The sequence below is a fragment of the Mastomys coucha genome, unplaced genomic scaffold, assembly GCF_008632895.1.
Source record: "Mastomys coucha isolate ucsf_1 unplaced genomic scaffold, UCSF_Mcou_1 pScaffold12, whole genome shotgun sequence".
Lineage (NCBI taxonomy): Eukaryota > Metazoa > Chordata > Mammalia > Rodentia > Muridae > Mastomys > Mastomys coucha.
In genome coordinates, this window is record NW_022196894.1 from 60,159,258 (window position 1) to 60,180,876 (window position 21,619).

The 21,619-nt window shown below is 37.4% G+C and overlaps 1 protein-coding gene across 3 annotated transcripts in view; it reads right to left on the reverse strand.

The window, feature by feature from the left end:
• Positions 1 to 2,217: 2,217 nt before the first annotated feature.
• Positions 2,218 to 21,619, reverse strand: part of Arl13b (ADP ribosylation factor like GTPase 13B) — a 59,665-nt gene continuing 40,263 nt past the window's right edge. For 2 of the 3 annotated variants that reach the window (XM_031364201.1, XM_031364203.1), the window contains exons 5-10: positions 21,039 to 21,241; positions 15,163 to 15,268; positions 12,499 to 12,724; positions 11,206 to 11,322; positions 10,143 to 10,211; positions 2,218 to 4,214 (exon numbers count right to left, since the gene is read on the reverse strand). In XM_031364201.1, coding sequence (XP_031220061.1) covers positions 4,138 to 4,214; positions 10,143 to 10,211; positions 11,206 to 11,322; positions 12,499 to 12,724; positions 15,163 to 15,268; positions 21,039 to 21,241 — 798 coding nt within the window. In that variant the 3' untranslated portion in view covers positions 2,218 to 4,137. The remainder of the gene's footprint in view (positions 4,215 to 10,142; positions 10,212 to 11,205; positions 11,323 to 12,498; positions 12,725 to 15,162; positions 15,269 to 21,038; positions 21,242 to 21,619) is intronic. The other variant, XM_031364202.1, reaches the window with a different exon arrangement.

Sequence of the window (21,619 nt, forward strand, 5' to 3'; positions counted from 1 at the left end):
TTAATTGAAGGATTACGAATACAATCCCAGGAAGTATGATTTGTCGGCATCACTGTACAGTTATCACAGATGGCATGGCAAGAAACCAGGTTGGAGTGTTCAGAGGTTTTCCAGACAGTGAAACAATTGTTCTCCTTCCTCAGCCAATTCCTTAAGCTGTCCCACGTAGGGGGATCAACCACAGGCTTCAGAATCTTGTTTTTGGTCTAGCATTAGATGATCTCACAGAATTTGGACATCAACGGAGCCTTTCACTATCAGCAAAGACAACCTAACACCACCAACATGACAGCCTGTGGAGCTGCCACCCCACTTTTACAACTCATCCTCACCCTCTGGTTCTGTTCCCTCAAGATGAGTGGTTCTTCACAAATTGCATCTCTCTGCTCACATTCCTACTTTTCTTCTGCCCAAATGATCGTCACACACCCACCTACAACTGATTCCTCCTGGATTCATTAGCTGTCCCCAAGTCCTCAACATTAGACACTGTGAACAAATCCTGGACTCCCAATTACAAAACATAACCAAAGCCAAGCTATCTCCACTCTGACACACAGTCTCAGGGCCAAACCTCAAGGTCATCCGACAAACTCTCCTAATCTCCATGGACCTCCTTCCTAAGTATCTCCCATGCTCTCCCTGTCAGCAGTCAAGGCTTCCATGACTCTTTTCTTGCTTAGGTCGAATTTTAATTAGTTTTGGTGGGATGGATAGTGACAACTAACTAGGACCACAAGGAGCTCCCAGAGAATAAGCCACCAACAAAGGTAGGCTGGTTCGAGACCCTGGGCACATAGGTTGCAGAGGACTATCTTGTCTGGCCTCAGTTGGACAGGAGGTGTCTGATCTTGTAGAGCCTTGATGTCCCAGGGTGGCAGGGTACAGGGGGACACTCTCTCAGAGGTGAAGGGGATGAGGGGCAAATATTTGAGGGGGAAACGGGAAGGGGAAAACATTTGAGATGTAAATAGATAAAATAATTTTTAAAAAGAGCATTAGTTGCTCTTCTATAGTTCCTGAGTTTGAGTCTAAGAGGTCACATAGCAGCTCAAGACCATCAGGAATTCTAATTCCAAGGAATTCAACAGCTCTCTCTCTCTCTCTCTCTCTCTCTCTCTCTCTCTCTCTCTCTCTCTCTCTCTCTTGCTCTCTATTTCTCTCTTGCTCTCCCTCTGACACACTCACACACACATATACAAACACAAACTCGATGCAAGCAAAGCACCCATACAGATAAAAAAAATTAGAGTTCCAAGAAAAGAAAACAGCACTTAATTCATAAAAAAATATACATTTGCTTTCCCCAGCACAAAAAGAGTTGAAAATTGAGGAAAACTTATAAACTACAAGGCTCAAATTTAGTTAGCACTCTGCTCTGATGGGTTTTACTGCTGTGAAGAGAAACTATGATCAAAGCAACTCTTATAAGTACAATATTTAATTGGGGCTGGCTTACCAGTTCAGAGGTTCAGTCCATTATCATGGCAGGAAGCACAAGAGCATCCAGACAGGCATGGCACTGGAGGAGCTGAAAGTTCTGCATCTTTATCCAAAGGAAGCCAACAGCAGACTGTCCTCAGGCAGCTAGGAGAAGGGTCTCAAAGCCCACCCTCACAGTGACACTCTTCCTCCCCAAGGCCTAATAGTGCCACTCTCTGGGCCAAGTATATTCAAACCATCATACACTCCCTACACTCGACATTAATTACATATGATAGTATATATGTAGTACATATATATGGATTATCCAGTAAGAGCACATGGAATTGCCTTATAAAGAAGTTAAAATGTATCTTTTGGGCAGTAGAGTTGACAAAATACTGGGAACTAGCAAAGGAAAACAAAGCACAATGTTGTTTCCTAATCCTTTAAAGTTTTCATATAAAACAAGAAAAAGTATGTTACCTTACTCTACCAATTTAACTCTTTCAACAGTAATAATGAAAAAACATCATCTGATAGGCTAAAGAAAATTATTTAAAAATTACCAAATAAAAAGAGAAATGGTAGGCTGAAAAGATGGCTCAGGAGTTAACACTGTCAGCTCTTCCAGAGGTTCTGAGTTGAACTCCCAGCAACCACATGGTGGCTCACAACTATTTGTAATGGGATCAGATACCCTCTTCTGATATGTCTGAAGATAGCTAAAGTGTACTAATATATGTAAAAGCAAACAATCAATCAACCAATCTTTAAAAATAGAGAAATGGTATATTATTGTAAATAATTTTTTATTGTGTGAAATGCTATATAATTCATGATGAATAAGAATGAAAATGTATAATATAACAAAATAAGCACTGAAATATTAAAATCTGACAGGATTTACAAAACAGTTTTTAAAGGATTTTTTTACACAGCTTTAAGAAAACATATTTTTTGAGAGTACCATAGAAAACATCGATTCTGGTTTATGTTACATTCAATTTCAAAACTGTTTTCATGAAATAGAGTCAATAATTACTGTACTTTATAGTAAACACTGGTAGGAAGCAAAAATATCTTCAAACCAGATGAGCATTAAAAGATAGCAAAAGTATGTTTAGTTTTAAAAGGAAATTTAAATATTACAAAATGAACCAAGAAGATGAGCACTTTTCCTCTAAACTCCAGTTCAGAATATACATCCTGTCTTGTGATTCTCTTCTCTGAGCCACCTGCTAATTCTGCATATGAGGTTTGCATAGAAATTAAACCTTTTTCCCCCATCAGTGTACGAGATAGGTACCAAGCACAAACTCACAGAAATGCTACCAGGGCCAACTAGCATCATGTGGCCTGACTGATCTGGGTCCGAAGAGCTAAAATGTGAACACAACACATTATAAATATTTAAAAGGCAAATGAGCAGATCAATCTACCTTAGGTAAACTCACATTCAGAAAACAGTGTATGTCCATTGCAAATATATGGTACCAATCTTAACAGGGTGATAAAGAACTTGATCTTTGTTATTTCACCTTGACTTGAATGTATGCCTCCAATTGAATATTACACTATAAATCCATTACTAAAATATCTCTAAAAGTTTTGGCAAAGGGCAAGCAGACAAAGAGCCTTATGAATGGCACTCAAGAGCAGAGTAAGTGTTGTCATCAAAAATTAAGAAGTCATGTTAGAACTAGTGCTTTAGAAAGGACTTGTACCAACATCTTCATTCATAGGGCTGTGCTGGCTGGAAACCTGAAGGCTCTAGACCTGCAGGAGCCTTTACAGTCCTTTACCTTTAATTTCAAGGCATGAACGAAGGAAAACAGCCCAAAGCAGCCAACAAAGCTGCTAACAGAGAGCATGGCAAGGGCTCCTGAGCTCAGGAAATGTCCAGTCCCTTAGGAGGCTCCCTTTGAATCATATCGCACAGGATACATTTTTACTAATTTAACAAATTTAGTTGTTTTCTTAATGGTATTTCACATGTCTTAACATTTATTGAGATCATCATCAAGGAAAACAGTGACAACAGAACTGAATTCTCTCCTTGGAACTTTCAAATCATGTAATTTGGTAGATTGAAGATCTGAGGATTTGCTTTTTAAAATAGTAACTATTTTAAAATTACACCAAGATAGAGTGTACATTTTAGAAAAAATGTTATCACAAAGCATACATGCATATACACTTCATGTGTGTTCAGTAAATCAACTTTCTATCCAGACAGTTTAAACAGAGCATCGGTGGAAAGTGCGTAGTCAATACAGTAGCAAACTTAAACAAAACATTTAGAAAAAATATATAAAAATAGTTAAAATTTAGATTATAAATTCCCAGGAATTCCCCTTTCATGTATATGTACTTTATAAAACATGTTTAATGCATAGAAATACAGATTATTAAATAATCAGGTATGTAGAGTCCATTGGCTCAACTTCTGAGGTTTTTCTTCAGGAGTATGTCCAAAAGTCGGGATGTGTAAACCAAAGAATAAATACCATGACTTGCTAACTCAGCCAGGTGCTCTTGTCAGCTACTGGTCATTTGGTTTTCTTTTTGCTTTAGCCACAGAACATGGAGAAGTAAATTATCAGGTCAAGCTCTTGGATATTCTTTCCTTCCTGAAATAATTATGGTTGTCTTGCCCCAGTCATCAGCATTCAGGGCTTTTCTGCTTTGGGGAAAGGTCTCAGTTCACCTTGGTTATGAGATCAGGTCCTGAGCATCACCATTAGGTCTCTGTCGTACAGCCAGGGGAGGCAGGGGCTTCCCATAGAAATCTGCACAGAGGAGGGAAATGAAAAAACGTGAAACAGTATGGTACTCAAGTCTTTCACTGATAATTGTTTTCCATCCATCATCTTTAGAAGACTAAGATGTAGGCAATTCTCAAGCGAGTGTATAGGTGGGGAAGACAGAAAACAGAAACAAACTAAATCCAAGAACATTTAAATGGATTCAAAACATAACCAGAGTAAATTTTAAATGACAGCTAAAGTGTTGTATCAAATAGATATACTTATAGATGTTTTATTATATTTCATATTACAAAACACACACAAAATACTGAGAATCTACACCATCTGCTGCTAAGACCTTGGCAGTCACTATTTGTATACACCAGGTATTTTTCCTAGTGGCCATTATATCTACATATTTTAATAGAAGCAGACTGGCCTTCCATACTTAATACTTCCACAATTCTGTGCTTTGGTAACAATATTGTATAAAATGGTCTTTCCTTTTGAGTGTATAAAATACTGGGAAATGATCCCAGAGCCTCGTGCATTACCAGGTAAGCATTCTTACTATGGAGCCATATTCCCAGGTACTCTCGTTCCATTTATAATAATCTATAGTCTTTTAAAAATATCACAGTTATTTATTTTGATGTTTGTGTATGAACAACTTGTGGGAATTGGTTCTCTCCTTCAACTGTATTGGTCCTAGGGATCAAACTCAGATCTTCAGGCTTGACAGCATAACGTAACTTAACCAGCTTAGCCAACTCATGGGCTCACATTTCTATTTCTTACTTTGCTACAAATTAGATTATAAACCTAATGCCATACTTAAGTCACCATAAATTATTTTCTAGTGTTTTACCTTCAAATTCTTTTAGAAGCACAACTGTTTAAGAGCATTTAAAATAAATATATTAGAAAAATAATGGGGGAATTATTTTCAAGGGAATTGTAAATTCCAAACAAAAATTAAGCTGCTAAGATCCCTTAACCAATATGAATGTAATATTATAACCCTAACAACTTAAATGTATGGACTTCAAGACTACAGGCAGACCTAAGTTCAAATCTTGATTCTGCAGCTTCAGAATCAAGCTTCTGTGGCACAAAAGCTTCAGATCCTGCCTAATGTGATTTTGCCTTATAGGCAATCTGGAAGAACTGAAATCACAAACCACAATGGAAGGTCACTCTTTCTTACAGTTACCATTGTCATAATGTCATAATGAAAATTATAAGATGTCCAATTATTTTGATGAATTATAAAATATTTTTATTAAACTAAACAGCATGACTTTTTTCTTCTGAAAAAATTAGTATGCTTTTGTAGTGAGTGAGCTTTGTATCACTTTACAAAAATCAGAATCATTCTATATGACAGAGGATTTTAATTGCCTAAACATTTTCATAGTGGTTATCAGACATTTTTACAATAAAATTTGGAGAGCAGTAAAAGGATATACAAATTTTTATCATCCATCAGAATCTGAAGCTTTGACAATATTCTTTAATTTGTAATAGCTGGTATTTTTGACCACCAGAAACTCTGATTCATTTTTCTTTCTTTCTTTTTTTTTTTTTTTTTTTTTTTTTTTTTTTTTTTTTTTTTTTTTTTTTTTTTTTAGGTTTTTCGAGACAGGGTTTCTCTGTATAGTCCTGGCTTTCCTGGAACTCACTCTGTAGACCAGGCTGGACTTGAACTCAGAAATCCACCTGCCTCTGCCTCCCAAGTGCTGAGATTAAAGGCATGTACCACCACTGCCCAGTGATTCATTTTTCATAATGTGTAATATATAACACATTGATGAATATACAGACTGCAAGTGTTTACAAAACAAACAAGATTCTCATTTCTTGTCTGTCTGAATGCCTCTGTCCTACCTGTTACACAAAGGAAGCTGTGTAAGTGATCAAAGTGATATAGAAACCATCAAACTCTTACCAAAGCAAGTAACTATAATCAAAGTTAGAATCTCCCTCAAGCTGCCTTCTATCTGATTATGGCAACTGTTCAAGTCAGTAAAGTTAAACTCACAAACTACATGCACTTGATTTTAATCATTCACTATGTCATCACATATCATGTAGCTACTGTGTATCTGTCATCAGACTTTTGTCCACATACTTCTATATATAATGGGAAAAGAAATGTGTTCAAAGTTAATAAAAAGAAGAAGGGCTGGGGAGATGGCTCTGAGGTTCTCATCACTAGCTGCTCTTCCAATGGACTGGGGTTCATTTCCTAGCAACTGTAACATGGCTCATAACAAACATCTGTAACTGCAGTTCTAGGGGATCTGATGCTCTCTTCTGAGTAGCACAGGCACACACATGGTACATAGACTTGCAGGCAAAAAACTCATACACATAAAGTAATTTTTTTATAAATTAAATCAAAGTAACATCTTGCCCATGTACTAAATAACTATTAGCTCTTGAAAATTTATTAATAGTAGGCCTTAATATTTTAAATATATGCAAGACCTTCAGTATTTAGCCAAAGGCCAGAATTCCATTTTCAATGTTTTCTATCATTTAAAATTTCCCTTCTTACCCACTATGTAGCTTTATGCCATTTTTCAAACAAGCTATTGTTCTTTTCTATCTCTGTTTTGTTCTGGTCTCTCTTCTTTAGAGAAGCACTCATGTAGGTTAAGCTGGCCTGGAACTCCGAACCCTCTTGTCTCAGTCTTCAGTGGTGCTAAGATTATAGGTATACATACTTCTGAATTCTGTTTTTCCTTGCCCTTCTTATTCTTTGAATACCCAGCTCTTATGACACTTTCTATAACTGCCCACAGAGTTTCTGAATACTACTCCAATTCAGTACTAAAGAACTTATTGTCATAGATACTACATTATATCTGAGGACTATTTTTTTCTATTGGGTAAAGTGTATGTCTTATCTTGATATAAGAAATTTTAGCTGATGGCAAATATAAAATATGCACTGTTATTGTTTAGGTCTGAAATGACACCCCCACCCTGCCATAGCTCGTTTCAATGTATTAGTTGTGACCTGGTGGTGCGGCCATTTTGAAGGCTGTAGAACCTACATAAAGTTAGTAGCAGAGAAATGGAGTCCATGCTATGATGAAAATGACTATCTAGTTCTTAGATCTTTACATCTAGTTTTTAGGATCAATGCAAAAGAGTTTGGAGCTATTGGCTAAAGAAACTCTAAAATGCTATAAATACAGAACAAACAGTGGAAATTCTGCTGGACATCAGCAAGATGAGGAAAACATCTGGAAGAATGCAACAGAAATGCATTCCATGAAGGTCATGGGTATGGGGCTTCAGAAGGAACAAGCACTCTACTGGAATTGGGTAAGAGGTCATTTGTACCACATGATGCAATAGAGGATCTGACCACATCCTCTCCATTCTGGATTCATAAGTAATAAATAGACTAGTGCATTTGGAATCTAACATCCAGGCTGGGAAATGGTTATTGTTAGATGCTTCTAGCCAGTTTATACAAGAATGGGGTAGCCAGAGTGGAACAGAAATGTCCACAAAGCAGCAGTTTAGTCTGGAAAAGGAAAGGAGTGCTTTTAACACAGAGCAAGTGCACACACTGTAGGCCTGACTTCACATACTGCATTTTAACAATAGAAAGGGTAAACTGAAGCCTGAGGTTACAGAGCATGTCCTATAAGGTAAAGGTACAAACTCACTTGAATAACTTCCATTTATAAAGAGAGAACAGAAAGGGTGACCTTAGGAAAAAAGCCACCTGCAGAAACATTTTGCAGCAAGACAGAGACACTCAGAGTACTACAGTCTTAGTCCATAAAAGTTCACTGTCTTCAGATGGCAGAAGTTGTCACTGTCCTTGTGGTGAAGGGTTATAGGATCATGGAAGCCTCTGTGGAGTGCAGAGAACAGCCCGAGGCAAGGGCATGCTAAGCAATGGCAGATTCTGACAGTGTGGGCCACAAAGCCATTAAGACAACAAAGCCTAGGCTGCTACACTAGAGATGCCAGAACATAGGATGTCTGTCAAAGAACACTGCAGGCACTGGGGACCTACCTCAAGAGAAAGGCCATGCTTGCTACAAATTGCAAAGCTGTAGGTGCAGGGCAGAATATGACCAGAGGAGCTGACATGATACCACCATGTGGCCTGTATGGTGCACATGAACCTGCAGGATTTAGTATTTGCCCTACTAGGCTTCAGTCTTGCTTCACATCATCTGGGAAGGGAATGTTTATTCTGTGCCATTTTATACTGGAAGGATGTAACTTTCTTTTTTATTTTAGCTGGCTCACAACTAAGATATTGTCTTGTGTTTCAAAAGGAATTTTGAACTTTGGAAATTGCATAATCCTGGGACTGGTCAGACTACATATACAAGTTCTACCTGCACTGAGATGGACAAGAACTAGCAGGGTCCAGGAGTAGCAGGTCACATTTTCATTCAGAACTGTCCCTGTGTCAGGGTCCGTGGGTCCCTGCCAGTGACACTGTCTAAGCACCATCAGGAGATGGAGTAGGTGACTAGGGACAGCTTCTGAAGGCCACTCCTGCTCTGGTTCTGGATCGAGCAATCTGTGCTTTCTGTTTGCTGCCATGTCATCAAGTTGCCACTCCAGCTCTCTGCTCCAGGGACTGAGTCATTCTGCTATGGCTTGTTTCACATGGGAAAAAAAAAAATCCTTCAGTAGCCATGAACCAAACTACATTTTTCTTCTAGTAAGGTGTTTTGTCTGGTATTCTGTCATAGCATTGTGAATCATGACTAAGAAAGGTGCTTAAAACTTGAATTCAGTAAGAAAAAATATTGGTCTTGTGAAAAATTATTTTTCTATATATGTATATGTATGCATATAAATGGAAGAACTCTAATACTATTTTCTGACACTGAATATATAAATTGATAATGTGTTTTAATGTGACTAAAGTCAGATTTATATAATAAAATAGGATCTAAGCTATCAATAAAAATATTACAGTATAAAAATCAGTCAATAAAATAGAATAGGCAATTTACTGGAATCATTATATCAGGCACTTTCATACAGGTTAAGAAGCAACTCAATTACAAATATGCAGTTTCTAATTTTCACTAATGATTAAGTAGAAACCACTAGTGACCTGTACCGTGTTCTAAAATGGAAAGCAAGAAGTAGGCTTTAATACTTTTGAATAATATGTTTCAGTCTGACATGGGGGAGGGATTTTCTAAGGATTGAATGTCTTTTTTCTAAGTGATCTTTTTAGGAAACAAGGTGTTACTGAGTTAGCAGATGAAGTGTATGGGATGCTCTTAATGCACACGTGTGTGGAGCTACAATTAGACTTACTCTTTTGCACTCTAGTACAACATAAAAACCTTGATTTCCAGTCAGCAATGGCACCTGCCTGTGAGTCCTACCTGTCTCTTCCTAGGCTTTATTTCTTGGGGTTCTAATGCAGTGCACTGAATGGATTATAGCTACAATGATTTTATCAAAACTGTCTTCCAGATTAATAAAGCCTTCGAGAGAATTACTAATTAGCGTAATTTTATTTGGTTTACTGATTTGGTCTCTCATTTTATATACTGTATTGACCTATCTAGACTTTGTGTTATAAGCAAAGAAAGCAATTATGTTCATTATCACAACGTATTGAACATAAGCATGGCCTGACAGTTTTCTAGCATAGTTAGTAAAACTGCAGTTGCTGGAAAACTTTTCTCATAATTGGTTCTATAAAAGATTATCATGAATAAACACAAAAAAATGAATCTCTATATATTTGTACTGAGATAAAAAATGTCAAATTATATAGCTGTAAGGTACATTTAAAATTAAAAAAAAAAAAAGGTAAAATGAAAGTCAAAAGTATAATGGAAAAGATGGTAGTGGATCTGAAAGCTACCAAAAATAAAATCCTAAAAACTTGAGGTTACAAGATAAAGAAAAGTGAATGTAATATGCACAGATGATATTTGAAAAGTGATCCTTTTGCATTACCATTATGACGTGTTTCACCCAGAGGCTCAAGTTTTGGAAGTCTAGTGACTTTGGGGGTTCCCCAGCCAACTAAAGGAAAGAAAAACATTTAGAAGCTCTGTTAAATGAATACTTAAGGTCTTTTCAGAGGATCCCCCTTGACAGAAAATATAGTTATCATTCCATGTGAGTAAACCATTCTGAACAGCCACGTATACATTTTCAGTTACCTTTCCATGCACCATCTTACTATTGGATGCTGACATGGGCTTCAGCAAGCATGCACGTTAGCTCTTAACATACTTTTCATTACAGACTCACCCCTCTTGTTACCACCACAAATGTCTACTGCCTGCCATTCTAATACCTAGCAGAGACTAAAAGAATTGTTTTGTTAAAAGGAACACTAGAAATGAATCTTGTAAAAGTTCATAATCACAACTGCTATCATTTAGAGTGTTGTCAGCAAGACTACAAGGGGATTATGATTGCATATTTATCATTTAGTTGACACATATTTACCAACAACTTGGAACACTGTGCTCAGTGCTGAAGGCTACTCCCAGGTTGTGTGCTGCTGTAACCCACATCTTTCCATGTATTAACCCATGCCACATCTTAGGAGGTAGAGATGCACACTACATTTCTACTGAGGAAATCACACACTTATAGAACTTTTAGGATGAAATGATTAAAGATCCACCATTGAAAATCTCATTCTAGATTCAAATCCACTAAACTTCAATTCCCTTCAACTATATATACATATATATGTATACATATATATGTGTGTGTGTATGCACACATATATAGTTGAAATATAGAGAATTCAAACAGAATCTGATTGCATCTAGGAATTATTGTGTAAAGTCATGTTAATACATTTTACCATTTCATCCTTAAAACAACACTGAAATGTTAGCAAACATTGCATAACATGGACAGGAAAGGATTCTTCCTCACAACCTGACAAAATAATGAAAATGCTAACAGAAAACTATCTAATTTCTTTTTTCTTTTTTTCTTTTTTCTGAAGTGCTTAAAGCAGTGTTTAGACAGCTAGTGTCAGGATGGATGTACTGACCAGGAGGGGGTGGTGGGGGTGGCGTGGGACTCTTAGGCGCAGACTCGTCTGTATTGACTGGTTCTACCCGGTGACTCCTTTTCATTCTGAGTTTCTTGGTTTTCTTCTTACTGTTATCTAGAAGAATATAGGTATGGAACTTTATATCATGAAAAAGTAAACTTCTACAATGTAAAAACAAACAATAAAATGAGAGTATTGGTAATATTACCACTATAACTGCTTCTACTCAACATTGGGAATTCCTATCAACAATATGGACCAAATACAAATGCCCATATACTAACAATACACTTTCAATGGTGGACAGAATAAGTATATGATTAATGAATAAAACACTAACAGTCAAAAGCCTATTTCAATATCAAGAAGAAAGTCTGGTGGCACACACCTTTAATTGCAGCGCTTGGGAGGCAGTGGCAGGTGGATTTCTGAGTTCAAGGCCAGCCTGGTCTACAGAGTAAGTTACAGAGAAACCCTGTCTCAAAAAAAACAAAACAAAAAAAATTAACTAGTATTTCTTACGAACTCAAAGTCATCTTAAACAACTATAACTGTCCAACTATGAGTGTAGGAATTTTCATAAAATTCAGAAAAGCATGCAAAAGAGGAGAAAGAGAATGGCTTTCCTCAGGAGAGATGTAGAATGAGTGCTTCTAAGGAAAAATACTCCAAAAATAACCATTTGAAATACAATTACGGGTCTAGTCAAATCTTAGCACATTACTCATTAAAATAATTCCTACATAACACATGTCCAATATAAGTATATGTAACCTATATCATATTCGAGACCTAGCAGAATCTTTTATTCCTAAGAAAAAAAAAATCAGAAACCATACAGATTTTCACAGAAATACTTATCAACATTTTAAGGCTCTCTATAATAATATATAAATTCTAATAACATAAAAGCAAAATTTTACAGTATATTAAACAATTCTAGAACAAAGTTATAAAAATACTTTAACTAAAAATTTTGAAATCCTAAAATTTATTTCATCTGTTTAAATATACATCACATTAGATACCTAACATTTTCTAAAACAAAAGGTCTCTGTAACATAAACAATAACCTGCACTGGTTAAACTTACAAGGGTATAGAAAATACAAATCTGTCTAGAAAACAATTATTTTTAAAGTGAGCAAATGTGGTGTGAATCATCTCAGTTTGTGTAGAATCAATCAGTTTGCGTAGTACTGTACTACGGAACCATTTCTGCGACCACGGTAAAAATGAAATCAAGTACAGTTTTCATTTCCACATGGAAAGTATGACATGACAAAATTACCTCCTGATTCTGACGCTCGCTGGTCATGTTCATCCTCATTGTCTAGCTGCTGTGACAATGCCTCCTTGTAACTCTCCACCACTCCCCCATCAGGGTTTTGGAGGCAGCCGCCTGCCTCACTCTGCGACTCTGCCTGCTCCTGCTCCACTTTATGTTCTGGTAGGCCAACATCACTGTCCTTCTCTGTGGTCTGCTTCTTTTTCTCTTTTTCTTGCTTCTTTTCATTCTAACAGAAATCAAATACACTTATATTTACACAATGGTGGCACTCAAGATCATTTCAAGGAAGAAATCAAGTAAGAGCTTTGGTGATTCAGTTGTCACTGTACCTTGTACACTGAGTTGGGACTATAACATTAAAACATATTAACTGCTAAATATTCACTACAAACAAAGGTCTAAAAATTACTACCAGTGGTTTCATAATCTAGAGATGATCATACTCCATTTATAATTATGAGATGTTCTCAGCCTCTCCCATGCCCATAAAGACACACACCAAGGAACATAAATAAATGTGACTGTATGTTGCACCTCACTATTAAGTTGTAGTCTACCATGTCTGAACAGCTTTCCTGAGCTCGGAGCGAAATGGGGGATAGCCTTTTAGAAATTACAGGTTCAATTTCCTAGAATGTCTCTGCATGTAAATAAGGTATCCACAGAACCTTACACCTCAACTAATAAAACTTCACCCAAAGAAGAACCTTCTCTTCCCACTCTCCATATATAGCCCTTGATTCACCTGGATTAAAGTGTATGCCCATAAGTTGTTTGACAGAACCTCATCTAACAGAGCTGCTTCATTGAATAGCAGGAGAGCTGTAAGGCTAAAATTCTTGGAGAAGCCCCACCCCACCTCCACAGGGATCCTGCTGAACAACCAGTCTAGATTGCTTCATCCTTCCCAGCCTGGTGTGCAGCAGTGTCTGGAGGGAAGAAGAGGAAAGCAGAACCACATCTGTACACATATATGCTCCTATTGTTTTACCAACTGAGTGAACATTTCTTTGTGTGTGTTTGTGATATAGACAACAAATATATATTAATATTAATGACAAATACATATAATATTGTATATAATATCACATGTAATACTATATGTTACATATATTATATATGATATATTACAAAGATATTAATATTAATGACAAATACATACAATATTACATAGTGTCACATGTACTACATATATTACATAATGTTATTACAAATATGCTATACATATAAATTTGTTAATGTGGGTGTGTGCACGTGTGTGTGAGTACAGTGTTTGTGGAGTCTACAGGCTGACAGTAGGAGTCTCGATGCAGGGTCTCTAAGTGACCCTAAGCTAAATAGGCTAGCTAAGGAGCTACACAGAACCTCTGTCTCCATACCTCCCAGTACACATGTTACCTCTTTGCCCAGCTTTTTACATGGTTCTATGGATCTAAACGTGGGCTCTCACCCTTGTACATAAGTTAATTTACCCAATGAACTCCCTGATCCTGATTATATTAATAGTTTTCAATGGCTGTATTATTATAGGAAGAGTGAATGTCTATTGTTGACATGGGCATGGCCATGTCAGGACCGAAGTATCTCAGACTATGGGAATGACAAAGGGACACCCTGGCCCCGCCCTTTCCCATCCCAGCAGGAGGCTCAGAGAGATGGAAAAGCCTTCCTCAGGGTCCAAATAAGATTGTTGACAGTGTACACAGAAAATGCACATGCTAGCTTCCCTGCCCCTTGTTTCTGATTGAAAGACTGCTCCCTAAAGAGACTGCTCCTGCTGAGAGTAGCTAACCCTGCCTCCTTGCTCAGCAGTATGCGACGAGGTTGCTTCCTTGTTCCCCTGAAAGCACTAACCCCTGCTCAGTTCTATATAACAAACAAACTTTGACATGACTATTCGTATGTTATTACTAGAGAAGATTATTAAACACCTTTATGGTCATACCCTCTCCCACCTTTGGGAAACAAGTCCTTCCTTCCATAATCTAATGCCCAGGATTTTTTATTCTTATAGTAATTTCTAGTACTATAGTCACAGGACTGTGTGTCTGGTGTGTCTCTTTTAGCATCGGGGTTTATTTATTTACTTCCTTAATTAGTTATAGTTTCCATTGTGAATTTTACCTGTTTCCAAATGCACATGTAATAACAGCTACTTCTTACTTTATGGTTTGTAGCCTGAGCGGTTTGCATTGTAAAGTTGTTATGTCAATATATAATACATGACTATAATATAATTTAAAATATAAACATTAAATTCTATTTTCCATGATCACAAATAAAAAATACACCAATACTTGTTCAAAAAAGATCAAATGTTAGTACTACAAAAAATATGACAAAATAGATTTTTATCCAAAACACTAACTATGACATAGTTATAGTCTTCTATTTTTATTCCTGCATATTTTGAAGTCATCTCTCTTTTTACAAATGATCGTGTAAGTGAAGCATTAGTTCTGTCACTGTGTTGCATTCCCCAGCTCCCAGTGAGACCCATGAGTGGAACAGGGTCACTCTGTATGCAGACACATGCTTTTCAACTTCACTGCAAATGCTCTCTGGACAAATCCTCAATTGCCCTGCCTGTTGCCCCAATACCTAACCACCTTGCCTAAGCTTTATTATTTAACACATAGAAATCTCACTTGCCACAATTCATACCTCAATGATTACAGCTGCTATGGGTTGGAAAGGATTTACAAGAACTGGTCCTGAGTCCATCTCAGTCAGACCACTGGTCCCATCAAGTTCCGTCTGCTCTCGTTCTCTGTTTGTGGGAGGAAAAAATAAAAATTCTTTTTGAAAAAGGGCTGAACCATTTTTTTCTTTAAATATCTACTCATGGCTTTTAATTAGAGTAGCATTTCAAGAAGACATGCTGATAATAGGATGCTATGCTTCTATAAAAATGAATCACTTGAATTTTAAAAGAAATCCTGAGCCGGGCGGTGGTGGCGCACGCCTTTAATCCCAGCACTTGGGAGGCAGAGGCAGGTGGATTTCTGAGTTCGAGGCCAGCCTGGGCTACAGAGTGAGTTCCAGGACAGCCAGGGCTACACAGAGAAACCCTGTCTCGAAAATAAAAAAAAAAAAAAAAAAAAAAATAAAATAAAATAAAAGAAATCCTAAGAGGAAGAAGAACCTTGGCTAAATAGACTGGCTTCCTAGTGTCCAAGTAAAAAGTCAGTGTAACAAAAGAGAATGGCTATTCCAAGGACAGAAAGCCAGGGAGAAAGAATGCAGAGAAGCAATATGGAGTGGAGAGAAAGTAAACCAATGTGAAGTGAAAAAGGCTTGAACAAGCACAAGAGTTGTTCTGGATATCAACTTTAGCTGGCCTCTAGTGGGAGGAGAACACCTGCTAGAAGCTGCAATCCTAGGATGAATGTTAAGGCACCAGCAACACGTGTAATGGCAGCAGACTCAAGTTTTATCTGCAACACATTGTAATAGCAGAAGTCTAAGTCCTCACTACAGGAGAAACCCAAGCTTCTCCTGCTGTGAATCCACAACAAGAGTATGGTCTCAATGTGACACTTGTCCCTAAAAATACCTAAAACCCTACAATCAGGGAAACTGCCAATTACTCAGCTCAGTAAGTACTCCACTGCTTCCAACCAGAAGCCATTTTGAGAAAGGTTCTATTTCTAGGAACTAAACTTCTCTAGCAGTCAACAAGTAAGTGAACGATCACATGGCTGGGGGCCCTAAGAACCCTATGTAACAGAGATAAAGTGGGGCACCATCAAACAACATTTTTATGCAAGTTATCAGTGACAAACTATCTGGGATATTTAAGCAGGGAGGGTAGGCTGAGGAATGGAGGGGAGCGAGATGCTCAGTGGAATGGTCCCACTCTGTGAGGAAGGAAACTCCTCACAGGAGCTCCCAGGCTGCCTCTTCTGTTTCACAGAATTCACTGTTTCAATGTTTCCTTCACTGACAGGGGGCATTCCAAAATCACCACAGCTTGGGTATTTGCCATGCCCTGCAGGCGTGCAGGCTGAGGGCCTCTGCAGGCAGCATGTTCTGCCTGGCCACTGCACAGACTGCTGAGGACCCACGGGCAGTAAGTGCTCTTGGCAGCTAGACTTAGGCCACACCTCTGCCACACATAGAACAAACCCTGTAGAGTCGCCACTAATTAACCTGTGTGGCAGGAAACTGCCAGGGAGCAGCCTGGATACTGACCTAAATTGTTGGGCGGAAGCAGTGAGGACTGACAACTGGTTTCAGCTACAACTCACTGGCAGTTCATACCTGTTGGACTCCATTAGAATACCCCACAGGGAGTCAGTTCCACTCCCAGGACTTTGGCTAAGATGGCTCTTCTATGTTAACTTACTGAGTAATCTTTAACTGTTTTTTTTTTTTCTTTTTCTCATCTATGCTTTTCTCTTTTTAAAGTCTTTAATCCTTTATTACAGCGGGGAGGTGGTGGTGCACGCCTTTAATCCCAGCATTTGGGAGGCAGAGGCAGGAAGATTTCTTAGTTTGAGGCCAGCCTGGTCTACAGAGTGAGTTCCAGGACAGCTAGGGCTACACAGAGAAACAAACCCTGTCTTGAAAAACCAAAAAAAAAAAAAAAAAAAAAAAATTGCATATTTTCTGTAATATATTGGGAAAAAATAAAGGTAGGAGAGCTATCAATCAGAATGTCAAAGCCGTGTTATGGAAGAACAGAAAAAATGAGAGAACAGGACAAAAGAAGTTATTAGGAAGGGTATATATGATCAAAGCACATTGTGTGGAAATGTCTCAAAACCCATTAATATGTTCTAGTAATTATAACAGTAAGAAATGGTTCTCCAATCAGCTTGTATATAGAATAGAGTTCATTGATATATTAGATAACTATGCTCCATGATGAAAATATCTACCTTTTCATTCTGAACTCAGAAAGCCAAGCTACGGAGATTTTAGTTTTGCTACTTCTTATGACCTCTAACCTAGAATTCTCAGGCTTAGACTTCCTGCAGATGAGATTACGACAGACATTTCATAGGGCTTTTTCAATACCAGAGAAAGTAGCTCATCTGAAAATGCTCTATAAATGAACATACATATACATCAGTCACTGTTGTAACTCATCCATTAGTAACAATTTTAAGTTTAAAATAATAGCATACCATTTTCATATTAAAATACCATATTGTATTCCTTAAAAATGACAACAATTAAAAAGCCGGACAGTAGTGGAACACGCCTTTAATCCCAGCACTTGGGAGGCAGAGGTAGGCGGATTTCTGAGTTCGAGGCCATCCTGGTCTACAGAGTGAGTTCCAGGACAGCCAGGGCTACACAGAGAAACCCTGTCTTGAAAAACCAAAATAAAAATAAAATAAAATAAAATACTTTTTAAAAATGCCAATAGTTTCTCACAGAAACCCCTCATCAGGAGCTAGTTATGCTGCATGTAGCCCAGGAACCCAGGAAGTCCTCCTACTCATCCTACATGCAGCTTAGAAAACTACATATACTACTTAGTCATCTAGAACACAGCTTGGAAGCCCAGGTAGGCTACCCAACCCATTCCATTTGAGAGGTAGGTGAATATGGTCAAAATAAGTCAGGCAAAACTCTCAAAAGAAGTAATTCTAAAAACAAGAGAAACATAAAAAAAGGCCACTCATCACATTTTCAGGTATCAGGAGAGACCTAAAAAAGGCATGATTACGTCACTTGGAATTTGGTAGTTGGAGAGTAATTTCCACACATATTTCTTTCCTTTAAGTCCTATCTCTGGATTATATGAAAGGTACCACCAGAAAGCTTCCTACACAATGTTAATGAGGCCTACCAAAGTCCCACGAGTAGGAGACAACTTAAAGACAGCTTGTAAAACCGCACAGAAGGCCAATACTATGAAGGCAGCTCAAGTACAAAATTTGTAAGAATTTACTTTAAAAAAATTCTCATTTTCTCCCATTCCAACACAAAACAAGTGGTAAAGTAACTTAAGATCCAGTATTACATGTAACTATGTTAAAATCTCAGCACTTTCTTATACCATTAAGATAATTTATAAATGATTGGGAAATTATTTTTGCAATCCTTTTTCAACTTGATGAATTTAGTTTAAATGCTTCCTTTTAGACAGAGTATATTAAAAATATCTCTTAAAGAATGCTTTTCCAAATTATCACAGCTAATGAACCAGATTCTCACCCTTACCTAATGTCTGTGCCACTCTCCAAGCAGAACCATTGTTCATTGAAACAGTTGGTGAATGACTTTATGGATAGATCATCTTAATACCTACACCATTTCTTAAATGAATGTAACTTGTTCTCTGTGGGCTGAGAATAAAGTCACTAACTTAAGTCAAATAGCTTTGACCATAGCAGGAAGTCTGTATCCAAAAATTGAGCCTACAATTCATTTCTTGGTGCAGCAGAACAAGTCTGTAACCAAAAATCGAGCCTACAATTCATTTCTTGGTGCAGCAGAACTATCAACTCTCAGTTTAGCTACAATGGAGGTAAAATCCTTTGGTGATGTGAGGGTCATTGAAGTACAGCCTTATCACAATGAAATCCAATGTCTAAAAATTGTTCTTATTTTGGGCTTGTACCACAGTAAGAGCCAAGATTTTAAATTCTACTAAATACAAAACAAACAAAAAGACTTTATATATTTATGTTCATTTAAGAAAATACTAGTAGTGATGTATTATTTTGAAGTATACAGCTAAATGTTTGGAGTTATTTAAAATTTATATTGAGTATTTTCACTATTGCAGTAGATGAGCATCTACATAAGACTGTTAAATTGATTGTTGTTTTAAATCAAACAACTTTTATGATACTTATTTTTATTGTTACAATATTTTATAAATTTTAAGGGTTATGACAAAAAAGATATTGTAGGTATTGAGGGGGTCTCTGGGAGGAGTTGGGGTACAAAAGGGAAACAAGAATGAGATTTAATTCTATTTACTTAAAATATGCTTTTAAATGTTAACAAATTCAGATAAATTGAAATCATGTAACTTTTCTCATCATAATGCAATAAAAGTTAAAATAAAATAAAAAAATATATATACCTCTTAAAAACTCAAGCTAGGGCTTGGAGAGATGGCCTGGTGGATAAGAGCCTGAGCAAGGTCCTTCCAGAACACCCAAGTTCAGTTCTCAGCACCCATGTTGGGTAGCTTACAACTGCCTTAAGTCCAGCCCAGGGAATCCTATGCTGCTGTTCTCCCTGCACTCATGCACTCATGGGTACAATCCTATTGTGGGTGGCACTGGTACTGCCTGTATTTTGATGTTAATTCTGCTTTCCCAGGAGGGGTTGTCTAGAATGAGGAATGAGTCACTCAGGTGACTTCTTATGAACCTTCCCCAATGAATAAAAAGAGCAATTACTGGGGGAGTAGGCTGAACTTCTGGATGGAGAGAGAGAGGAAGGAGAGAGTGAGGGGCTTTTGGGACAGGGACAGTGACAGGACAAGATGTAGCTACTAGTGTCTGCTGGATTAGATGGCGAATCCACCAGGATTTGCCACTGGAAGATTTAGATTTAATATGGCTTACAAGGTTAGGATTCTAGTTGATGCACCCAGAGATTAAGTTACCATTGTTTCTGAACTAAGTTTGTGTGGTGTTTTCCTTCACAAAGCTGTTCGACTGGGTTCCAGAGAGAAAGATACAGATGTGTACCAGAAAGGCCGTGGGGGTTTTGAAGCATGGGGCTGGCATGGTAACAACCCACCAGTGGGAACTTAGCGAGCTGGGTAGAGAGATTTTGGAGTTCTGAGTCAGAATCTCTCCAAGCCAGTCTACCAGGGCAAAGTGTAGCTGGGTATAGCTCAGGAAACTGCTGCTCTTTTTAAATATTTCCTTTCCACAAAGAATCACACATAGGTGTATAATAAAATAAATCTATAAAAAGAGCACCTCAAGACAATGCAACTTCTTAATCAAATTAAGTGTTCGAGATCTGGTTTGAATTAATCTATCCACTAACACCTTAGCTCTATGTTGAGGGTAGACAGGCTTATCATTCTATTGCATTTCAACACACTGAATCTAGTAATTCTTTGCTGAGGCTTCCTGAACATCAAAGGATGATTTAATACCAACATATCTCAAAACTAATAAAATGTTTCTAGACACAATCACCTCTTCCTGAAGTAGAATCTCCCTGTATGTTAAGAACTAGTCTGAAGTTATTCACTTACAGTTGGTACAAATTTAAAAATTTGGGAAGGACTTTACTATATAAGAAATATACTTAACTACTATAACAGACCCAGAAGAAATTTAGAAGTTCATCACTTGGCCTGGAGACAGGGCTCCATGGCAGAATGCCTGGCTAGCATCATGCACAAAGCTGGGAGTTGAATCTCTAGCACCAGAAAGTAAAAGTACATTCTGCACGTCTATATACAAAGAGCCATAGAAATAGGAAATATACTTAAAATCTTTTTTCCTACAGAAAGAGATAGAACTGAATAGACAGACCAAATAAAGCCAACAGGTTAAAGCTGCCCTTTTTAATATTCAAAGGAATTGTGGTAATTTTACTCTATTTACCTTTCTTCCCGTAACTTCCGGACTCGTTCAGCCCTCTCCCGTTTCTCTTGTTCCTCAAGAGCTCGCTGCTCAGTTGTGTCTTTCTGGATTCGTTCACTTAAGGCATCAAAGTCTTTTGCAATGATATGCAATAGCCAATAAAGCCCCTTTTTAATGGACTTGTCAATTTTCTTTCCATATCCCAAGACTGCTGAACAAGGTTCCTAAAACAAATCAGTTGACTCAATGATTAAAAATAAAAGTTCTCTACACAAACATAGCCATAACCATTATATAAAATTATTTGGAAAAGCAAAATTTAGCCTTTTAAATTAACAATATAACTTCCAAAACACAATTTTGCAATCGCTAAATTTAGTACTGTCAGAAGTTGAAAAGAATTATAGATACTATGTTACATTATATACGAAAGCATCATATATAATTTTATATAAATTTACTAGATGACAAACTAAATCGCCTGGAGAACAGTACTGCTCTTTATTAAGAACACCTGGAAAGACCAGGCGTAGTAGTATGTGTCTTTATTCCCAGCACTCTGGGGGTAGAGGCAGGCAGATCTCTCAAGAGTTTGAAGCCAG